Raw genomic sequence first — 15,046 nt, 5'->3', positions numbered from 1 at the left:
TTATTTTAAAATTTCTTGGTAATAACAAGGATCCTAATTACCGAAACACTGTGGCTAACATGCTTGAAGCATACAAGGAACTTGGTTGTAACATGAGTATCAAAATTCATTTTCTGTTTTCTCACCTAGATTACTTCTCCGAAAATCTAGGATGTCTGAGCGAAGAGCAAGGTGAACAATTTCACAAGTATCTGCAGGAATTTGAAAGAAGGTACCAGGAATGCTGAAGCATCAGTATGCTTGCTGATTATTGTTGGATGTTAAAGCGTGAAATACCTGAAGAAAAACATAAAAGAAAAAGGAGCAGGAGGACTTTCTCAACTAAGAAGCAAGTGGTGTAATTTTTTGTGTGATACATCGTGCTAATTTATATATTTAATAGTGAAGTAAACAAGACAAAACAAAGCAAAAACACTGTAGTGACATGTGTGAACACAATTTCAGAAAGTTGTGTTTTTTAAATATTGCTTTTGCATTTGAAATAAAAAAGTGAAATGAAAACGTTTGTGATGAAATTCACATAATTATACAATACATTTAAAGCGATTTCGCAAACAAACTTCACGTGATAGAAGTAAACGGATTGAAAATTCGGATTCAGCACATCGACATTATATAAAATCACATTATTTACTTCAACAAAAACAAAGTTGAAATTCGCAGGCTAGTGTAATTAATGATCCAGTTTCAAATTATTCTAAAGAACCTTACAAATTTTCAGTTCATTATGCAGATTTATGTAAGGCATTTGTGTCAGCTGACATATCCCTTTACAAAGTAAATAATCCAGTGTTATGGAAGTTTCTAACCAAATATTCAAGTATTGACACTCATGACTTGAGGAAAAATAATCTCTCCAAGTGTTACGAAGAAATTCTGGAACACATTAATTCAATTTGTGAAAATGAAAAAAATCTGGGTTAGTTTAGACTAAACTTTGGACTGTACTGGAAGGAAAGTTGGGAAGGCCATTGTTGGAGTATTAAAAAATGATGAAGTGATTTTGAAGAAATGTTTTTTGTTAATATGCCAAGAAATTACTGCTGCAAACCATGTGATGGTTGCAGGATTATTTAACGAAGTAATGCATATTTTGTAGCCAGGTGGTGTGAAATACGACAATGTTTTACTGTTCTTGACAGATGCTGCAGTGTCCATGAAGAAGGCAGCAGCAAGCCTTGTTGTTAGTTATCCTAAAATGATTCATGTTATAATTATGTATTGCACTTGGATTACACAGGATATGTGCAGACATTAGAACGCTATATCCTAATGTGGATAAATTGATTTCTAATGGGAAAAAAGTGTTCATTAAGTCACCGAGAAGAATCGACACATTCCAGAATAAAAATCCCAACATACCGCTACCACCCACACTGGTAATAACGCGGCGGGGAACTTGGCTTGCTGCAGAACATTTTTATGGTTTTGCTTCTGTCGTTAATGAACTGAACAAAAATGATCCTGCTTCAATTGGAATTCTACAGGAAATGTTAAGTGACATACTGTTAAAAAGTGACTTTGCATATATCTCTGCTAACTTGTGTTTCTTAGCAGTACAATTGACAAACTTGAAGTGGGAGAGATCATTTTGTCAGAAACAGTTCAGCATGTTCGTGATGTCGAGGAAGAACTTAACAGTCTTAGTGGATCTACAGCACATGTATTACAAGAAAAATACAGAAATGTGTTTGAGAAAAAGGGGTTTCACTCTATTTGTGAGATTCCATATGTATTGAACAGCCAGCAAGAAAAGGATATTGATGTGAGTGTGAGTGACATGACCTATTATAAATTTGCAAACCTAATTTCTTGTGATGTGGAGCGCTCTTTTTCCCAGTACAAGACAGTGTTCCATGATAATCGTCAGTCATTTGTGATGGACAACTTGAGGATGAATCTCATTGTGTACTGTAATTCTTCAGCAGCTAGCGAGACAGGATAATTTATACTGGTGAGTGCTGCAAATTGTTTATATTCACATAAAATAATTTAAACATAATTAAATATTTTTCCCTTTTTTGTCACATATTTTCCCGACTTTTAACACCTACAAAGCTGAGCTCTAGTGATCACCTTTCTTGTAACAGAAAGGCAATTGCAGTTTTTACAACAATCTAAACATCGCTGGTATCAGTTCCTGGACTATATGCATAGAAAAAATATTCCAAAAAATGAAAATGTATTGTCAATAAAATTGTCCGTTTTTCAACTATGTGAAGAACTGGTAAAACTGTGGTTGGAACTAAGTTAAAACTACTGGGTTTGAATCGTTAATTCAAAAGGAAAATTCAGAAAAATGTTCGCACTGAAGAAGAAGAAGAGCAGAGTCCAGTACCTCAGAAATATGGAAAAACGTTCTGTGTCCACAATATGCCCTGCAAAGAAGATTGGAATAACTCAGTCCTATTGCAAATAATGCAGAAAACCATTTTGTAAAGGACATAGAGTTTTATTGCGTTATAACTACAAGGAGAACAAAATGTAATATTGGCATTATACTCATGTAACATTAAATTCAGTAGGAAATAAATGTTCAGTGAACAGAATTTCCTAGTTTTTAAGATGTGAAACAGAAGTAAAAATTACGACTGTTTACCTTTTGTGTACATGAAATGGACCATTACTAGTCTACTGTAGGGTTAACAATATTTGGACATAAGATCCACAAAAGGCTCAAGGGATTCGCAATTTGCCAGGTGTTCCATGTCCATTTCGTCCTCGTTTATGCATAATAAGCATTTAGAAAAAGTCAATAAGCTGATTCGATGAAGATGTTTACTGAGTCAATCGTGACCAATCTCAACATGGCCACAGCAGATTTTCAAGAGAGATCAGGAATTAAGTTTAAATCCTTCAATAAATCTTTCCACCTTGAATTTTGGCATTCCACTACTGAATTGTTGTGATGTGATAATCCTTTTAATGGATTCATATGAAAATTTGATTTGATGTTGATTTTAGTTCTTTTCTTGGCTAATATATTAGCTTTCTCATTACCATTCAGCCCACAGTGGGTGGGATCCATTGGAAAACTACATTCTTATTCAAATTTTGAATTTGTTTTACCATGCAATGGATTTCTTTAATTATTTCGCTTTTAGGGGTGTAGTTGAATTGATGCCCTGGGTTGCAGCTTTAGAATCAGATAGGAAAACTATGTTTTTGCATTTGTGTAACCAAGGAAATATATTTTGGAGTGATGTGTAAATGGCTTCAACTTTGCCATCAAAACGATGGTGTCTGGACAAAGGGGATTAAGTCATAAAAATGAGTTTTGAGATAAACGAAAATCAAACATCGCACTCTTTCTGCAAATCAGTCCTGTTAGCATTCTAATTTGTATATTACAACAAAACAGCCAGATTAAGAGAGAACGGCTCAAATTTTAGAAATGTTTTCTTTCTGCTGTAGATCCCTAAAGAAAAAAACTGGATAGCATTTCCATGACAGTGGGCTATCCGTTCTCACTTGTAAGTCAGTTCAAGCATACCTCTGGCTAAAAGACTAGCTAACATATTCTTCACATTCTCTATGCTGCCAGCCATCTTGGTCTCCATGGACATGGCTGCAAAACTGTCAAATCCCAGGATGGATGCCTGATATCTCCTGCAACATATAGCAAGAGCCAGTCTAACTAGTCCAGTCATATCTCATACCAAATATAAACTAATATAATAGCACATGTCTCAATGAATCCTAAGTGTGCACATACATGCATGTGCATGTAATGGAATTTTGTGGCTTCTACTCAAAATTAATTAATCAAATTCTTCTAACTCTATAGGTTTTGATTAAACTTTCTAACCATACAAAGGTTTATTATTATTATTATTATTATTATTATTATTATTATTATTATTATTATTATTATTATTATTACTATCATCATCATCATTATATTAATAATAATAATAATAATAATAATAATAATAATGTCGTAAAAACTCTATTTCAACATTTCTTACCGGTACTTCAATGTAACACATAATTCTAACTATGCATTATTTGTCAGTTTTTAACCCTATTAACTCATTGTCAGTATTATTATATGAAAGAGTTAACATTATTTTTACAACAAAATACCAAACGACTGGGAAACTTCTCTGTTTTCTACAAACTTGTAGCTTATTGTATGTAATGGGTATGATAAGAAGTAGCAGAAGAAACTATTAGGCCAGATGCACATAGAATCAGATGCAGCACAGCACGATGCAACATTTTGTCTGATGGTACTTGAGTTCCATTGATTTCTTATGATGTGATGCACACAGAATCAGATGCGACAAGAAGGGGTCGCGAGCAGACACAAGGAGACAAAATTGGATGATTGCTTGAACTTGGTCGCGAGCAGATGTTTTGATGGCTACAGTGTACTGCACATGCATCAGTAGCCACGTCCACAATTTCATGCTCCCAACTCTCTACAGACACTATTGTTGTGTAGTGCACATTATTGAGAATGGAGTGCAATGCATATCAATTAGTTGTGTCAAGCAACAGTAATGTGGTTTCTAAAATATGGGAGGAAATTTCAAATGAGATGAAAGCACCATCTGAGCAATAACTAATAATAATTTCTAGTAGTTTTACTTCTCTGCTCTACTTATATTAGGCCTATCACACATTATTTATATAATATAGTTCATAAATTCATAATCAAAAGTAGCGATACTATTTCTAGTGACATTTTTTTAATGTTTCTCGTTACTTCTCAGCAGTGTGTATGGTGCCTACTGTCTTAGGGTAGGCTCTCCTTTCAGCTTTTAGAGATAACTTACTCTCCTAGCTTCACATCATAATCATAATACACGTTCACAGCACAATCTATTGCTATTTATTTTTTATTTTAGTAGGTTATTTTACGACGCTTTATCAACAGCTTAGGTTATTTAGCGTCTGAATGAGATGAAGGTGATAATGCCGGTGAAATGAGTCCGGGGTCCAGCACCGAAAGTTACCCAGCATTTGCTCATATTGGGCTGAGGGAAAACCCCGGAAAAAACCTCAACCAGGTAACTTGCCCCGACCGGGTATCGAACCCTGGCCACCTGGTTTCACGGCTAGACGCACTAACCGTTACTCCACAGGTGTGGACTCTATTGCTATCAATACCATGTCATCAGACATCTCTGTACTCAAGTTCTTTCTCAATAGCCATGGCCCGCTCATGGAATTCGCTGCCGCTGGAAATCAGGGGTAGTCTTAGTCCTCAGTTGTTTAAAATTAGGTTGTTTAGAAATATTTTAAATGCACAGAACTAGTTTTTAGGTATAATCTTTATTTATTATTATTATTATTATTATTATTATTATTATTATTATTATTATTATTATTATTATTATTTTACACAGTCATTACTTTATTTTTCCATTAACACTAATATCTAGGTAATTGTCATTGTCTCAATGTAACACGTGCTGTGCTGATCATACTAATTGTTACTATTCCTTTAGTTGTGAGATTATAGTCATATGTATTAATTCTTTTTTTTTTCTTTTAAGCTAATACTTGTATACTAGAATGTATTTTTCTGTTTGTGATTATGTATTCAGTCTCTTTTTTTTTATTACATATATTTTTTATTATTGTTATTTCAAAGTTAATACTGATTGTGTATATGTATTCAATCTCTTTTTTTTACTTAATTATGTTTATCATTATTTTTAAGTTCATATTTGTATACCGGTATGTATTTTTTCTGTATGTGATTTGATCCTGGTTGAGTGGAAGAGAAGGCCTGATGGCCTTAACTCTGCCAGGGAAAATAAAACTATTATTATTATTATTAAATCCAGACGTTTTAGATGGGCAGAGCATGTAGTACACATAAGCGAATCCAGAAATGCATATAGAGTGTTAGATAGGAGAACAGAGGGAAAAAGACCTTCGGGGAGGCAGAGACATAGATGAGAGGATAATATTAAAATGGATTTGAGGGAGGTGGAATATGATGGTAAAGACTGGGTTAATGTTGCTCAGGATAGGGACTGATGGCAGACTTATGTGAGCGCAGCAATGAACCTCCGGGTTCTCTAAAAGCCATAAGTTGTTGTTGTTTTCTAATGCCAGATGTTTGACAATAAAGTCATTTGACCTCTTGCACTCCAATATTTTTCAAAGATAAAAAATGGCAAGTTGTAGCCGATTTAAGTGAACACCATATTTTAACGTTTTGGTGGCTACTTCATTCACACACAACCCCCAGAATGTCTGGAGGACAACACCTGCTGTTGGTCGATGGGTCTATTGGACCTAGCTGGGAGATCTTGTTGATCACCAGCTTTCCCTCCTTAAGCCACTGGAGGACGATTTTAGTGCCATACCAGGTCAGCACTAGGAACAGAAAAGTAGAAAGAGGAGGAAGGAAATTGAAATGAACCCCTAGGCCTCGAATGCTCTAATGCCATCGGGGTCGAAGAAAGAAAGAGTTCAGTCAGAGGACTGGATAGGAAAGGGTAAAGAGGGAATTAGGTATTGAATAGAGGAAAATTATACCAAATTCAGTCATTAACTCATCAAGCTGACCAGTGCTAATTGATGAGTAGCCCCTCCTTTTAGTTCAGCTAGTAAAATTATGCTTACTAACAGCTGCACCACGGGAAGGTAGGGATGGGACATTGGGTATTTGTCCAGGTTGGTTCCTTAAGGCCTTCAATGGGAAGGATTAATGGCTCGCCCCCCTGTATCCGACAGATACCCTTTTGCAGCCAAAAGCCATAAGTAAGTAGGTGGTTCTTTACTTAGCTATATGTGCATAGTTTTTGCAGGTGACTGTCCAGCAGAGTACACAGATACTGGGGCCAGTATGTTTACTCTTATGCCCCATTCATTGCAGTTGCAGCTCGCTTGTGACAGATATCAACTAACCTTACACTGATGAACAACTTACCCTGGAGTTCAGATTAACAAAATCCATTCGCGAAAATCCCTAATGCCCACTATACATAGGACCAATGGCTTTATTTTCGTATCCAGTGACAGCCAAATTCAGAATTTTACGTATTTGAAAATCCATCACCCTCATTTAAATTTGATACCATGATACTTGCATTCTGACGCACTAAAACCATCATTGGATCTGAGGTTTGCAGGTTGAAGGCTGGCTGAAGGAGATGGATTTAAAATCTTTAGCATGCGCTCCTGCATATATGACTTACATTGTCTAAAGTGCAGGTAGTAAGGCTGTAAAACATTACGAGAGGAGTTCGGCCGGTGCCATGAATCGTGTCCCGGAATAGCTCAGTTGGAAAGAGCACTCAGCACGTAGAGCTGAGAGGTCCCGGGTTCGATTCCTGGTGCCGGAACGAATTTTTCTCGTATTAAATGGTGATAATACACATTGGCTACTTCATAGTAGTCGTGTAATATTCAATGAGGTAGGCGAGACCTCATATATAATGAATATGTGATGTATTAACTGTTAGCAGTTGTCACAAACTGATGTTGAATATGGCCATAAAAGTCATTTAAATATGCGCTCCTGCATGTATGACTTACATTGTCTAAAGTGCAGGTAGTAAGGCCGTAAAACATTACGAGAGGAGTTTGGCCGGCGCCGTGAATCATGTCCCGGCATAGCTCAGTTGGAAAGAGCACTCAGCGCGTAGAGCTGAGAGGTCCCGGGTTCGATTCTCGGTGCCGGAACGAATTTTTCTCGTATTAAATGGTGATAATATGTGCTTGAAGACAACGTGTTGCTGTGTTTTTAATTATTGAACAAAATACACATTATGCACAGTTTTTGTTTTCACGTTTTGTGAAAATATCAGCAAGGTCGTCATACTTGCTATGCAAGTATGACATGTTGACTTCAACTTTTATTTTTGATACAGGATCTTACGAACTTCAAAATCACTGATTATAAACTCTACTGGACTCTTCGGAACTATGATGTGAACTGAAGTCATTACATCCTTTTAAAATGTCCACAGAGAGTTCTCAAAACAATAACAAATTTAGTTTTTCTCTTTTAATATTGGCCTCTGTGAAAAGGACTTTTTCGGTCAGGGTATAAAGGAAGATGAGTGAAGTCAGCATTTCAGCATTATGCACAAAGCCACTATCCACTACAATGATATAAGGAGTTAGGTAAAAAATATAAAGACAAAAGATGACAATGGGAACCATGGGAAACAATGACAAAATGATGAAAACTGTCGAGAATCTTTGATGAATAGTAAATGAAGAGTTCGAATGAATTACCGCAAATAATGTATGCTAGTAGCCTGGGAGATCGAGTAACAATTTAATGCTTTGTTTATTTCATGCATTGCAGTAAGTTCTGAGTTTATTACATTTTTACATGCTGTGCATGTAGAAATTAATTTTTACATGTAACTTACCAACCTTGACTCCAAGCAACGTCTGTCGACTTTTTCTTGCCCATGCTGAATAAACTCGGCAGATAAAATAAAATACTTTAATTAAAGAACCAAGAGCAACTTTCTTGTTTACCTGAGGTATCGGAGCTCCTCCAGGTGAGTGCTGTTCTCCAAGTTTGCATCTGAGTATTTGGAAGCTCGTCTTGTATAGGCCTGCCACACATTCCACCTCAAGTCACGGTCTGGGCAGTGCTCTAGGAATTTGGGGTACACATGTGGGAAGAGAGTTACCTTCCAAGGGCCTTGTTTCGGTTGAGAGCTGTAACAGCAAAGACAAAAGCTTCCAAACATGTTTGTAATTTTATAGTACTGGTTAAAAACATAACAAATATGATCAGAGACATTAGACCTGTACCTCTGATTGAGGTTTTAGCTGATATGTACATAATTCTTCATTTTTCTATATACACTTTCAACACTTATAATTATATCACTGATTAAATTTACAACTTCTTTACTGTGTTAATCTTCAGGATTTACCTTCCTTGACTAGTTTCGAACTATTGTGCTTCATTGTCCAAAGCCTAGTGAAGATCCCGCACTATCTTCTGGTTTCTGTTGTAGTTTCGACACAATCATGAGCACACTCCACCACAATAGGAAACCGGAAGACAGCATGAGATCGCCACTAAGCTTGGACAATGAAGCACAAGACTTCGAAACTAGTCAAGCAATGTAAATCCTAAAGATTAATACAGTAAAAAAGTGGAAATTTAATCAGTGATATGTACATATATTATCAGACAGTACATCCCATTTGACAATGTGTGTCAGAGGAAGAACAATTATTTGTATGCATCTGAAGTCTGATTAGCAGTCAGCGATGTATGCAATGGAGGGGGAAAAGAACTGGTCACCCTACCCCATTATCTTCTGGCTTAGTTGCCTCATGAGAGATGCCTTATTATTAGTGTCACTTATGATGTTCAAATCTGTATTTGGATAGTTGACTAACAACATTAGGCCCACATTAAGAAAAGCAAGAAATTTTTTTATGTCTACACCATGTCTCTTAGATTATGATTCTTGTAGTATGATTACAGTACAATACATCACACCTGAACAGCTGACTGTTCAAACTACAGTCTGATCCGTCTGGGCATGGATAATATTAATTTATTATTATAAAGCTATTATGATAGTAGCAAAATTTCTTGCTGGTTATATTATGATTAAAAGATGGGAGTTTCCATATATGACAATCAACAATGCATAATCTGAAAGGACAAATGAAAATCGTAGATGATTAAAATGGCTATTACAAATCAACAGCGGGCACAATGTGTTCTTTGGTATGCTAAATTTGAGAGTGTTAAAAGAGTTTAAAGGGAATTTCGACGTGAATATGGTGTGTGTAATGTGCCTAAATACGATTCCATGATGTTGTGGTATCGAACATATATTGGTATTCAGCTGGGTTGGCGACCATGAAACGGGCCTTGCTTTCAAAGTTCGCGGAAACATGCACTTTCCTGTTGAACCTTGCATAAACAAGTTTCAACATGTTCTACAAGCTTATACATGTTCGTACATGCAGTTTGACGTCATCTGTTGCACTATAAAAGCTGATGCAACTGCAGTGAGTGTCACACTTGTGCCGATGTCGGCTCTATCAACACCATCCGCCTGGCTAGTACAGTCAGTCGACTCTTCGGAAATTCTGGTCGACGATCTACACATACTGCTGAAAGAAATTTTCATAGCTGGCAACCGACATTCGAACGCCGCAAGAGAAACTCAATAGTACTAAAGTTACTGTATTCCATCAAGTTGGAGAAGCTCGCCGAAAAATTCGGCGAATATAGGGAGCTGCTGCATATTGTTCCGGTCAGCCCCCACCTATCAGAGAAGGAAGAGGCCAGATTTCTTCAGCCTGTTGCCAGAAGGAACGTGTACACCACCTCGCCCAGCAAGAATCAGCAATCTGGAGGAAGCGCCAGCAGCACATTCTTCAGCGAGGACGAGCAGCAGCAACATAGATTTCGGCTCGGGACTCCACCAAATAAGAGATTCCGAACTTTTAAATCAGTTGATAACTTATCGGGCAACGTCGTACACAGCATTGCTCGACCAATGTACTGCCCAAGAATGGGAAGTGTTAGTAAATCAATTTTCTAGTAACTATTTGTTGTATAATCAAATTAATACCTGTATATCTATTCATGTAAAGAAAAGATGATCGACAGAAAGAGAGGATAGGTTTGGATACCTATTGGACTGTGCCAAAGATGGGACCAGCCACAGCAGAGATTTAATTAGTCAATTGTTTATTCGAAATCATATTGTTCCTAATGATTTTGTCCGCGACCTTGAGAAAGTACTTAATTGCGAGGAAACGAAGATCAACTGCCTGTTCCTCCTTGGACCTTCCAATTCCGGAAAGTTTTATAACCCAGGGCATTGCCCACAGGTTATGCGACATGTGCGAATAGCCAATCAGAATTCAATACGAAAATTTTCCAAACAAATCTTTGATTTTATTAGAAGAACCGTTTCTTACAGAGGGCACCTGAGATGGTTTGAAAAATATTTTGGCAGGTGCTTTGGTACAGGTACGCAAAAAGTACATGTCCCGACAGGATCTCTGTTGTACCCCAATACTTATGACCGGCAATCACGAGAGACTAAGTAAAGGGTACCTAAGTCCTGCCGACGAATGTGCATTGCGTAATAGGTTAATAGTATACGAGTTTACAGAACCCTTTACGTGTAGTACGTATATTACAGCTGCACAGGTTGCTGATTGGATTTTATTTATCTACAGGGATCTATAATGTTGCGTACGAGAGGTACATTCTCTCGTAAGGGGTCTCGTACTCTAAGCAACCCATACGAGACACCTGCGGCCACGTACATGGAGACACAGGATGAAACCGACGGAGCAGGAGAGGAGGCTGTACGTGTGGCTGGAATGGCGGGCAGCAGTGGAGGGACCGGAAATTTGGGTCAACATGGTATCCGTCCAGGGGAGAGTGTATCACCGGTGCCACATCCCTTGCCGTACAAACATGTGACATTCAATTTTATGCTACGTTCATGGGAGGAAATTGACTCTTTGCTCAGTACCCTACCTATAACGATCGCACTCTTGCCTGTCTTGGATGATGAGATGCTGAATGTGATTAAGCAAATCATGCCGTGTTGTCTAAGTTATCGCATACATAAGCCCACGTGAAAATCAGTAATTTTATAATATTGACCGATGAAATGTCGTCCTTTGTGCTGAAAAGCAAAATTATTCACTATATGCCAAAGAACTTTGTTATCATGGGATATAATTTGTCAAATAAGGGGATTAAATATAGCGAATTGGTAGGGATGAACAAGAAGAAGCAAATGGTGTAAATACCGAACACCGAGGATTTTGAGACAGTCAGTATTTAAGGTATAAGTTCCAATATTCACGGCAATCTCATGAATAGGAACAAAATGTATCAGGGCTACATATTAAACGATCTTGAAACTCAAAAATATGAATTGTTGAGTGCCGCCTCCACCGACGAGGATAGAGCGTGGGACAGGCTAACCTACGCGTACAGTGCAGTGGATGAGACGGGTGACAAGGACGGGGTGACAGATAAGTGGACAGTAGAATCGCGGGCGATCTCGAAATGTAAGAATTTGGATAAGACTGAGATCGTGGGGGGGGGGGGGGGGTCGGGCGTGGTAGAATACGACGTCGAAACGAATGTGGAGGGCAACGTATTATATCCCGACCTGATAGATACACTGATCCTCACCTCCTTCTCCTACTTTACGATGAAAGATGTACAAAAAGTGACCCAATTAACACTCTGGAAGGTAAGCTTCACCCCGTGGCCCAGTTCTTTTAATCCTAAAATGTACCGAAAGAATGCTGCACTCGGCGACCAGTGGCTACAGGCGCAATACAATCCACTGCAGCATCATTTTTTCACCATGGTTTCCATACGCAAATCGAATGGGTCCGTGATGAAACAACGTGCGACATGCAGGTCGAACAGACTTTTCAGGTCTCGTTCATTTTTCGAGACGAGGAAATTTCTGCTTGGCTCCCCTGGACATGGCACATTTGCGTGCAAGAGTGCGTTGAGAGGAGGGGTACAGAGTTATAGTGATGCAAAGACAAAACTACCATTTCTCACATAATCATGTGAATAAAATACAATTTATTGTACATGTCGTTCTTCTTCTTCTCCCTGATAACCGTGAGGTAATGTTCTTATCCTATCCGCCAACACCTTCCTCTTTATGTCCTCTGAAATCAATGCTAATTTCCTTTGCCTGGTACTATAAAGAATGTGGTTTCTGGAGCAGATGAGATACTGTTGTACATACAATGGTTCATTATCAAATAGACACTTTTTGTAGTCTTCAAAGGATATGCGTCGCTCCATATCCTCTACGAGAGCAGCGGCCGTAACGTCCTTGTTCTTAATCTGAGAGTCTCCACCTTCGAAACGTACAGCGTAAGTCTTTGCTCCGAGACCCACAAATTCCATGATACGTCTGTAATTGACCTCGTCCGCTCATAAACCAGGTACTTTGTGAGTACCATACGTCCTAATGACGTAATTTTCGGGTGCCTTTTCAAAGTTCAGGAGGGGGAAAATCGCAGGGTCTTCTACCATCACCCACAACGGATGGGTCGGCGACCGTTCGAAGAACAGTACGAGGGAATCCGTATCGTGGTATAGAAGCTGCATATTCTCACCAAATTTGGTTTGTAGTGCATAGCACACCTCCAGTTTGGCCAGTTCTAGTATAGAAAATCCTATCTGGACCGGTTTTTTCAGGTGTACTCTGTTGTGCGTGGTTTCGCACACGAAATAATCGTCCACTTCCAAGAATTGTTTTACCTCCGCCAAGAACGCGTTTCTACAACCGTACGGGCCCATATCGCACGTCTTCCGTACGGTGAACTTACGATATCGAAACGGATTCTCGACGGTTTTTCCGACTAGACTGTTCGACATTAATTTGTAAGTTTCTGACAGTGGTTTGTTGTCACTATGCACTTTCCGATAGTCGATATTGCTCTGTACGTATTCCCGTAATACGTCGGCCTGTCGGAATACCCACACTCTGTGCACCGTTTCAATTTGCAATCCCATCTCCACGTAATATCTCAACGCCAGATTATGTATGAGGTATTCTTGTTTTGGTAGCAACTTTGCACACAATCTGTTATCGTAGTGGTGAGGAGTAAGAGAAAATCCTTGTGCAACTTATGCAATCCCGTGGGATAGGTCAGGTCTACGAGTGCAAGAAATGCGCGCTCGCCGTCGTGCGACCATGAAATCCAGTCTTCGGGCAGAAACTGCAGCTCAGTAATTTCACCGGCAGTTTATAGGTCATAACCTTACCGGTACTGTACAGACCGTTGACGTCCAAATACAAGATATGCTCCGTCTGCGGATCGGTGACTAGCGCGTGTCGTCTACAGCATTGTGAAACCCCGCCACGAATCTGTTTTTGTATCATTCTATATAAATATTCATCCCGTACAATTTTTAACAGTCCCCTGCTACGCAATAAAGCGTTATGCCATGTATACGACGGCACGCCCTGAAAATACACGGGATCCACTCGATACGCCCAGAAGGCGTTGCGACGTAATTGTTCGAACACGTCCGCTAGTAGCAGGACGTCCAGCCTGAGATAGTAATTATGATAGTCCTCGAATTTAGTAAATTCGCGTTCATTCCTTACCTGAAAAGCCACTTCCTTATCCTGCACGCATCCTTGTAGACGAGACCGCCACGCCTCATCTTCCTTTGGAAGTAGCGCATTCAATTTGTCGACACTGTCGAACCACTCGTACGGGAAGGGAGCCTTACCGGTATCGTCGGCAGGCGCGTATTGAAAACGGGTCACAGTTGACGTTAGTTTAGCCAACGGTGCCGACAAATAGTTACACGTGTCCAGGAATCGAACCCGGTACTGTAAGTTCTGAATATGCACTACGTCGAAATGTTCGAAAATTTTTTCTGTAATTTTTACGTGAGTTCCAAATCTTTTTTAACTATACTCCGTAAGATTAGATGACTGTCATAACCCCTGAAAATGTGGAAATATATCGGACATGTATTTTCCTGAGTCATTCAACACCATAAATGGCAGGAGCCGTCGATATAATTTCTACGACCGTCAACACTCTCCTCGTGAGGAGATATGTATTCCCCACATATGCAACAGTCCGGAGTTCGAACATCAAACGCACAGGACCAATCGTAGATGTAGGTTACGATCTCTTGTACAAATATTTCCGCCACATCGTTGTACTGTAAGCGCGTTTCCAGTTTACTTTTCACTACTTCGTCTTTAAAAATAGCTACCCAACAATAACCGGAGGGAATGTGTTGTTGTTCGGTTCTGTCAATATACGCCTCAAAGTCTGCGTAACATACGAGTCCATGTCTACAATTCGGTTTATCCTTCGCTCGTACAGTATTATCCGCGTCAGGTGCAAGAGTCACATTTTGCGGGGGTGTGATATTTAAGACATGTGTCACAGAAGTGATCTGTCGTTCAAAAAGGCATCCAACTTGATTATTAATTTATACCTTCTCGTAGACGTGTAAAATAAATTTATGTACTCTGACATTTGAGAATACATGCGGTGTTGGTATAGAACATTACATCTCTCATTGAATACTTTGATGTTAAATCGTCCAGCTGCT

At 38.9% G+C, this 15,046-nt stretch overlaps 1 protein-coding gene across 1 annotated transcript in view; it reads right to left on the bottom strand.

Annotated features, from left to right (window-relative positions):
* Positions 1-15,046, bottom strand: part of LOC138713540 (uncharacterized) — a 165,997-nt gene that overhangs the window by 92,656 nt on the left and 58,295 nt on the right. The window contains exons 6-7 of the mRNA XM_069845707.1: positions 8,458-8,643; positions 3,494-3,609 (exon numbers count right to left, since the gene is read on the bottom strand). Of these exons, the coding sequence (XP_069701808.1) occupies positions 3,494-3,609; positions 8,458-8,643 (302 nt within the window). The remainder of the gene's footprint in view (positions 1-3,493; positions 3,610-8,457; positions 8,644-15,046) is intronic.

Source organism: Periplaneta americana, chromosome 14 (genome assembly GCF_040183065.1).
Source record: "Periplaneta americana isolate PAMFEO1 chromosome 14, P.americana_PAMFEO1_priV1, whole genome shotgun sequence".
NCBI classification, from domain to species: domain Eukaryota; kingdom Metazoa; phylum Arthropoda; class Insecta; order Blattodea; family Blattidae; genus Periplaneta; species Periplaneta americana.
The sequence above is the reverse complement of the archived record's forward strand: the minus strand, read 5'-3'. Positions and strand labels throughout refer to the sequence as shown.